Source organism: Notothenia coriiceps, unplaced genomic scaffold, assembly GCF_000735185.1.
Source record: "Notothenia coriiceps isolate Sejong01 unplaced genomic scaffold, NC01 NC01_scaffold00031845, whole genome shotgun sequence".
Taxonomy (NCBI): domain Eukaryota; kingdom Metazoa; phylum Chordata; class Actinopteri; order Perciformes; family Nototheniidae; genus Notothenia; species Notothenia coriiceps.
The window spans coordinates 171,123-180,275 of record NW_011364546.1 but is presented as its reverse complement, the minus strand read 5'-3'; the positions used below and the strand labels follow the sequence as shown (position 1 = coordinate 180,275).

Sequence of the window (9,153 nt, the reverse complement as noted above, 5' to 3'; positions counted from 1 at the left end):
AGCCGAGACGACTATTTTCTATTCCCTACGAATGTACTAAGTTTTGTCAATCTTAGTGCAGAATAAGGATGTTGGAAGACGCGAGTAGTGAATTCAGGGTCGAGGGAAACCGTAGTTAGGTTTTAGTCGACTCGACGTTGTAATATATGTCTGTCCATTATTAGTTGTATTAGTGTGTCCTGTGTTCTACTCGAGACGATTTTTGTGAGTGAGAATTATGCGTGTGTTTCAATATAAATGAGATTATAAATTGAGGGAGGTGGGGGCGTATGTTAGGCAAATCTTCGGGGAGACAGAGAGAGTTGTTGCAACTGCTTAAACGTGGAATTCTCTTGCCTTTAAATGTTATCCGACAAGTTGCACAAACGATTGAACTAGGCAATATAGGATCGAATATGACAAATAGATACATTTGCAAGGGATGTATAGTTGTAGATCCTATTAGGTGACTGAAGGAAATTATGTGTAACATATTAACTTAGTCTACATGACTAGTTATAGCGTTATATTTAGAAATTGAAGAATGAAAGAATGTGGACAATTTTCAGGCGGTGCTGCCAGATAATACGACGTTGAGATGCAGAGACGATTCGGAACGCGATTGAAAGGCCCCTTGTAACTCTCCGAGGGCTAGGCGGTAACGACATTTTTTCACCAGGTAACCTCACTGCCTCTACGATGTTGAGAGTCAGATATGCCGCGACTAAGTAAGATTGATGATCGAGAAGACATATTACCGCTTAGCGAAGTGGTGATCTTGTAATTCAGTGACAAATAATAACATTCTATGTTCAATGAGAGGGAGCTACGAATATCATTTAACTTCTAGTCGACATACGGTAATAATAAAGTACATATATGAAATATGAGGGCAACCTGAGCTACATAGTACGTAAGTCTCACTTACATACTAGACAGACAATATGTCAGTCGTATGTTAGTGTACAAAACGGAAGTCGACCAACAACCGTTGGTAGTGTTAAGTTAACCCAAAAGGTTTTAGTCTTCGTCACTACTTCCTACATTCGGGGCTCGCAGGGTTAAAATTTAGGACGACAACTACGTGACCGGAGAAGATTGTGATGAGGGGTTCTCGAAGGAAAGGATGAAGGAAACATAAGACTATACTTACTTTAGAAGGAACCACAATGACAGGTTATCACTCAAGGGTACAACGGAACTATTTGGTGAAATCATTCTCTGCACCTGAAGACTGAGAGTATGAAGACTACCTGGTATTTATAGTTAGACCGAACAAGTTTGGTGTAAACAGGCAAACTGGGCGATGAGCTAGAGAGATTCGGGTGTACGCGACCTTGGTGTGTGAATTGACGCTAGGGTCTACTTGATGGATTTGTACGATACAGTATAGTACATTTTATAGATGGTTATTCTCTCTTCAATTGAGCAGTGTCTCGACGTGGCTAAGTTGTATATGGTGGCGAACGTACTAAATAGTAACTGGGGTGCTAACGATCTCTCTATCAGTGCTGTACTGAGATGCATATAATGTACACTAGTGAACATTTGAGAAAGGGTGAACCTGAAATTGAGTCCTTGTATTACGTGTGAGTCAATCTGGTATAAGACCTAACATACCTAGGTAGTCACTTAGAAAAGTATATTCAGCGTATACGTGAACATTTGTCACATAGTGTATTCGGTCATGTACGTAAACAAAGTGACTAAAAAATTTGGCTAGACTTATCACTATTGTTCGGGTGATGATGCGACTCATTAGTCGTGTTCCCCTTGTCGGCTATTGTTTCGTGGCAGCCTGATTATAGGTTAAGAGATTGAGCTTAGAATAATAAGGTCTCCATGTTTTTGATTTTTGTATCAATAAAAGACTAAAACATGTGATAAGAGTTGAACGACACGTCAAACAAATCCGTTCCACTCTAGGATATCTGGGACATCACTAGCTGTGGTCGGTTGGTATGATTATTCTGACGAAACAGGAGTTTCTTTATCCCTGAGAGGCTGAGATGGAGTTCCGCTGTGGCTCACATATAGATGACGGTGTAGTAACACTAGAATCACGAACACGTCCTAGAGTAGAGTACAAAGATTCTCTTCCATATTTTACATACAGTGAGTACGGCTTCGAGTATTATAGAGTGGGAAGAGATTTTCGGTAAGTTATGTTACGGGGTATATAGTAACATTAATTTTTAGGAAGGTTTGTGTGGTAACATTTTTTATCGGAATGACATTCATTCTTGACGTTAGCATTTCTTAGAATAAGTTGCGTGTTATAAAGATGTAAGGATGACGTAAACATTGTATGGTTGGATACGAACTATTGGGTAGATTAGTTTTAATCTCTGTATCGACTTAGGAGTGTAAGATGATACGGTAATCGACTACAATGATGGAGCTGCTACGATAATAAATGAAGATTATTTTTAAGTTATCCTCACATGAGTAATGAGAGAGATTGGATGTCCATGATCGGTGGTGGTACGTCCATAATATTTCCATAACTGTTGCGCATTAGGGTCTGTGCAGGCGAGGAGTGGTGGGTGGGTATAGCCTCTGCTCTCAGCCTAGTCTTGCCCTTTGTTGTCTTGACAAACTGGTCTGCATCAAAATGTGCCTCCGGAGTGACTTGAGGTTACTTCACACACAGAACAACTCAGTTTTGTCTGCCCACATACATATTCCATAGTGGTTGAATACACGGTATTAGGAAACACTTTATACTTACTGGACATGTTATACTCATTACATACTGTATATAAAATATGACCAAGAATGTGAGACAACTTTATAGAAATTCTTATCACATCTGTTACTGATGCCATTTGTCATACTTTGTTAAACTCACAAATAATAAAGTTCCATAACTTCAGTTGTGAACAAAGACCACACCTTATCTCCCCAAGGCAATTTCCCATCCAATAGGTGTGCTATATAGGTGTGTATAACCCTTTCTCCTGTCTGTTACTCCCTCTTTCAGCACAAGAACCAGAGGGGGATTCAATGGAGCCTGAATACCTGCACTGAGACCCTCACCCTGCACCCTGAGTCTCAACTCTCAGTGTTTTTCAAGCCTTTCCCTGTTTTTTTGTATTAAACAAAACATTAAGCTTTCCCAATGGTGTGGTTTTCGTTTTGTGAAAAAGTGCAAATGCAGTGTTTGTATATAATTCAACTCACATATTTTTTTGCTGTTGGTCGTGAAATGGCTCCTGCTGACTTGAGCCAGCCATTTTTTCCTCCGCTCTGTGTCAGTGGGGAAGCCGTACATTCGTACTCCTTTCTCGGAGCGATTTGAGCATCCCCAGGCAGCACAGCAAACCATGGTGGCGACTAGGAGGCAGCACAGCAAACCAGGACAACACAGAGGAAAAGGCACAGACAAACTGCATGATATGCTATTCAATGTTTATTGAATTCCATGTATTTGCAATGGATGTTCCTAAAACAACAGATTTAACATCATCATCGCTGCTGCTGCTGCTGCTGCTGCTGCTGCTAGTCCTTTGATAGTCACCTGTCGGTCTCCTGTCCTTTCTGAAAGCCATAAAGATGACATTAGTCATTTAGATAACTTGTGTCCCCAATTACCATGGGATTACTGAAACTAGCATGAATTTAAGAAAATGGTAGAAATTAATCTAATCTGAATTTTGAAGCATTGCTTTAGATCCCCTCCCTCTAAATATATCAATAAACATTAGAAAGTGATGCTCCTGACTACCATACAAGTTTAAGAAGATAATATTGGTTTTAAAGAATTCAAAGCTATAAATAAACAGCAACAGGCTCTTTAACCAAGGCACTGTTAGCCTAACATGTAAACTAGTTGTTCACACTAATCCTAATATTATCACTTAATATTAGCAAATTCTATTTTATTTTTTAAAACATATTGATGTAAATACATACACATATCGATTTGTTGTATAAATATTGCAAATCAAAGCCTTTATTCACTAATAATTACCAAAATTCGTAGTTCTATCTCCTGTTATCAATGCATTCACATTGCCCGCCATGAACTTCCGGGGAACGATCCTCGTCTGCATGAACCACGTGACGATAACCGTTTTTGGACTTCCGCTGTCGTAACTCTTCTATCTATATGGCGCTGCCTAGGATGACAATTACAGGCCTCTCTCATCTTTTCAAGTGGGAGAACTTGCACAATTGGTGGCTGACTAAATATTTTTTTGCCCAACTGTATATATAAAAAGAAAAAATTAATGAAAAAAAAGATATATATTTTTTAAACACCTTGAATTTCAGAGGGAGCGGGGAGCGGGGCTCCGATGGCGGGGCTCAGCGCCCCCCCAAGACAATGGTAGGGGAAACACTGAACTCGCTGTAGATGTGTTAACGAACCATTAATGGTGCAGTATTTCCACTTATATTGTGCCAAACTAAGACCTATCCATATCTGTAAAATGTATTTAAACAGGAAAAATAATCATATTTTGTTTTCTTGGTGTATGATAACGAAAAAGTATTATCTTTTTTGGAAGTTATAGGATATTGATAACTGTCCTAAATGGATTTGGACATCACCATCACCATCTTGTGCACAACAGCAGCCAAATTACCAACTGTGTGCATTCAGACAATACTGGGGCATTGTAGAGCAATGCTCCACTTTAGATTAAAAAAATATGACCATCCCGCAAGCTCAAGTAACACCAGTCATAGATCTAGAGACACAGCCTAATTGGGTACAGAACAAATATAGACACAGTATTGGCCATTAGGTTGTATTATAATTGGGTCCTGAAAGCAAAACAGCCAGGCATTTCCAAATGTCATAAAACAGAAATGCCAGCAGGGCATTGAAAAGTCAGTGAAGCGAAGTAAAACAAAGTAGAAATGTAAACTCGAAATGTACAATACATTGCACATGTTTTACTTATTACTTTTAAAGGTCATTTAAGGTACCGTATAATGTGCAACATTTCTCTGTGTCTGCCCTCTGCTTGTGTTTTTACAGACACAGTGCATAGTCTGCCTTTTAATATCCCTTTAACATCTCGATCTCTGTTTTATAATGGCATAATCTATGTATCTTGTATCATGCGTTTGCATTACACTGCATCTCTATTCCAATTTCCTGTTGATGAAAGAGATAAGTCGCAGCAGATGTTACATACAAAGTGTGAGGCAGAATGTAAAACTATAAGCAGTGGCCTAAAGCTTAGTGTAAATATTACGGTATTACGTCAGTAGTAGTGTTTACATGAATGTGTGAGAAAAGCTGTAAACCTTATTGATGACACGACTGTTGACTGTAAAATGTAGTTTCAAGGGGAAGAATACTGATCTTGATGGAGCATTATGGACATGTTTTTCTCAGGAGTTATAGTTAGATATTTGTCAGTATGGCTCTGTTTAGGGACTCCCCCCCCCCAATTCTATTGCACATATAGAGCGCCTGAAGCAGGGATAGCAGCAGCAAAGACCCCCATACGGTACAGACAGAAGGGCTAGAGCAGGTTAAATAAGGCGCCCCATGTGAGATGCATCAGATCCATCAGCAGATGCATCTGGGATGTGAGCTGAGCTCTATCTGAACACTTTGTTTCATTTCTGGCTTTGAACATCCTCACCTGGTCAATGATGGAGTCCAGGGTGCTGAGCAACAGGAAGCCCCGCCCCCTCACCAGGTACTCTCCCAGTGCCACCATGTGACTCTCCTCTTCATCTTCCTCCCGCGCCTCCGCTCTCTGAGCCACCGCGCTGCATAGCTGATGCACATCAGTCAGGAACTCTCTCGCCAGTGTGTTACTGGCCCCACTCATGTCTGAGCTACAACGAGACAGATAAGACACCATGAGGCTGCGGCACAATCAAATCTGTACACACTATGACGTGGTCCTTCATAAGAGGAACCAATAGATTTCTACCAATACGCTGCATGATTTCTTTATTTTATTCTGTAAATACAAATTAAACGTTGTGGCATCATCCCCCTCCCTAAAAATATAATTTCACAGATTTTGTTTCTTGACATTCAACTCTTTCTGAAGATATTCTGTGACCAAAAGCAACCAAGAACAATGAAACAGGATAACGTTTTAATTGAATACAGTTCCTACAAATAACATTACATAACAGAATCTACTAACAAGCAATTGAGATTTTATAAACTTTCTGTTAAGCTTTTGTAGGCAGACTATCCAAAATTAAGAGTTACCAAAACTATTTTTTATAAAAGTTAGAGTTTGAAAAGTTTGTTTGGGATTTTATCTGTCACTAGTGTGACAAGGCTGCAGTTTAATGACAACAGTTATTAAGTTAGGGTCAATACACTGGCAATGCATGGACACCAACTACATATAAGTTTATTCAAAAAGCCTTAGTATGGTGGCAACTGGTAATCGAGTTGTTCCAACAACGTCTATCTCAATAAGCAAAAATAACTATTAGTCATTCATAGAGCGTCTCTTAGCTGGCATGCTTTTGTCAGCCACAACCACAACTTCCTGACTTTAAGTTGTAGTTCTCAACATAGAAAAACACACACCTCACATCCTTCTCCAGTCACCGTTTAGGTTACACACCCCCTTTTCAGGACAGCCCGAATTACACAGCTCACCATGAATTCACCAACATGAATTTAAGGCCTGAGCCAGAACTAATTTCATTACCCAAATAAGGTAGTGCTCAAGTTCACATGCTAGCAGTTTTACCATTAAGGCGCTGTCTACTTGCAACAAGCCTATTTACAACACAACAATAATATCATATGAAGAGTGTACGGTAAACAAAACCTACAAGGATATGACTTAAAATAAAATCCTGCCACTAGCCTCTGTTAGATAGGTGTATAATTGCTCTCCTCTTACCAAATGTTACTGGGCCAAACGCTCTCCTTCCACTCATCGTGTGTTTGCTCGTAGCATGACTGCAGCTGTACTGGCTGTAACTGCATGCCTCCTCACACGACTGCTGACAGAATTTTCTGTTCTGCAGCACAAATTCCTTTAAATTGGAATTTCAAATGGAAGCTTTCCAGATTCGCTGCAGATCAGCGTATCACATGAAAGCATGTGATGTCACATGGCAAGGGGACTGGCCATGGGAATACTGACGAGCCCCTGATGCCCTGTAGACTAGGACCTTCGCAATCAACCACAGGGACGGCCCTTGTATTCTGCACTACCACAGCTGTTTTGGGAGCATTTTTAAAACCAACAACAAACAAATAGTATACATTAGGCTTGATAAAGCATTAGGTACTCTTAATTATACTGTAGATGATACCAAAAGTGACTATTCTTGTATTATCACCTATTTTAAATGTTCTGTTATCAAGATTCTAATAAAACTGTCAACGCATATTCAATACAAATGTGTACAGAAGGATATACAAAACAGGTTTAATTACATTTGTAGTTCTGATTGAGAGCACCACGTTTTCAAAAAGATAATTGGCTGAGCACGTTATGTAACATTTCCACTCTTTTAAAGAGTACAGAAAGTCCTGAATTCTACCACTATTAGGGAGTCACTGAACCGTTTGTGCATAGGAAATAATCTTTATTCCTACATAAGGATACCACTTGACTACAACTGCATTGATAGAAAGCAGCGAAGAAGAGAGATTCACTGGAAACATGGATATTTTACGCTGAGCCTAATCAACTTGCCCAAATGTATACTGACTTATCCTGTATTATGAACTACACTGCTGCAGTTTGTCACTGTTGGGCAAAAAGGGACACAGTCAGTGCTTAATTTGTAAAGTGGGAGGTGCCGGAACGCAGAGGGGGGGTGGATCCGGCGGCTCAGTACGGGGGTTAGAGGTAAGGGAACAAACAAAAAAATACACTTACAGACGATGTTTCTACATCAGGTCAATTTTTATTTTTGTAGCCTGTTAGCCTTCAGATTACAGAACGATGTAACACTGCACCAAATGAGTGCGGAATGTAAAAAATATATATACTGCAACATTTTAACAAGCAGCAATTATATCTGTCCGTTAAATTAACGGGAGAAACAAAACAACAGGTGGGAAAATTACGATTTCTACGAAGTTACGATTTCAATATAGATTTGCAGACATATTAAACCATAGACCACCCAATAATCAAACACAGCATGGACAAATATATTCCTACCATCATTTGTGACTGCCACGACTTCGCTAAGTTAACACTTTAACCGGCCACAATCCTGTGTCCACCCAACGTAGGCTCAGAGCTTGCAGCTTCGACACACCCTTTTCAAAACGACGGGAAGTTGTGTGTACAAATCGGTGCAGTCGCCTCCTAAGACGAGCCGCCCCTCGTGTAGAGCCCTTCGATGGTACGAACCGTTTCGCGGAAAGTAGGGTTAGGGAAACAAAGGGTAGATCCTGAATAAAACGCGTGACGTCTTAACAGTCTTCGAGTAGAGAGCTCGAGGTTTTACCGCTTACGTTATAGTTTGCCCAGTATTCTTCGGAACGGCTGTCTAGTCCCACAAGCTCGATACAGACTCGCCGGGCCTGCGTGTCGAAATTCGGTCGCGCCCCCAGCTCATAGACTTGCTCAGCTCTCTTCCAATGATTATGTACATAATTAGTCCTGAGTGACTGTCTGGACTGGTATCTTGCAAAAATGTACCTTCAGACGCGTTCTGTGATTCACTCTCTAATGCGGACCGGTAGTGAACCTGCTGGGAGCTAGCCTAGTGCGTCTTGGACTCCCACGACACTTCCTCAGAAGTTACGTCTCAAATAGGTGTTTAACCGGTGCTGCTAAGCACCGTGCGCATGCGCGACAAACCTCTGATCACTTTCAGATCTGAGAACGACAGACGCAAACGAAGCTTTTCGGGCGCCTCCCAGTAGTCACCGTAAGTCCCCTTCATGGGGCTGTTACTACCTGTGAAGTATGGGTCACTTGACTTTCTGGAGAACCGACGCCAGTTGTGCTAGGGGTAAGTTCACCGACTCACACTCTCCCGGAAAGGGTCTACTTGGATTAGACAAAGTCCTTTTGTCCGCAGAGAAGAGGGGAGTTGCTAGAGGAGGGATGAGAAGGAACCGGAACGCGGCGGTGATGGGCAAGTTGGGGCAAGGTATACACTCCAGTACCTAACCGTTTTTCCTGTAGCTTGACGTGACCTGTGTTCCACGTCTCTGTCTTCCGTCCTTTTTACCTCGGGCCCGAGATTACCGACGACATACCC

General features: G+C 41.0%; 1 protein-coding gene across 2 annotated transcripts in view; it reads right to left on the bottom strand.

Annotated features, from left to right (window-relative positions):
- The window catches only part of lyst (lysosomal trafficking regulator), a 46,161-nt gene extending 40,385 nt beyond the window's left edge, over nt 1-5,776 (bottom strand). For both annotated transcript variants that reach the window (XM_010788281.1, XM_010788279.1), the window contains exon 1: nt 5,583-5,776. In XM_010788281.1, the coding sequence (XP_010786583.1) occupies nt 5,583-5,774 (192 nt within the window). In that variant the 5' untranslated portion in view covers nt 5,775-5,776. The remainder of the gene's footprint in view (nt 1-5,582) is intronic.
- Between the last annotated feature and the right edge of the window lie 3,377 nt (nt 5,777-9,153).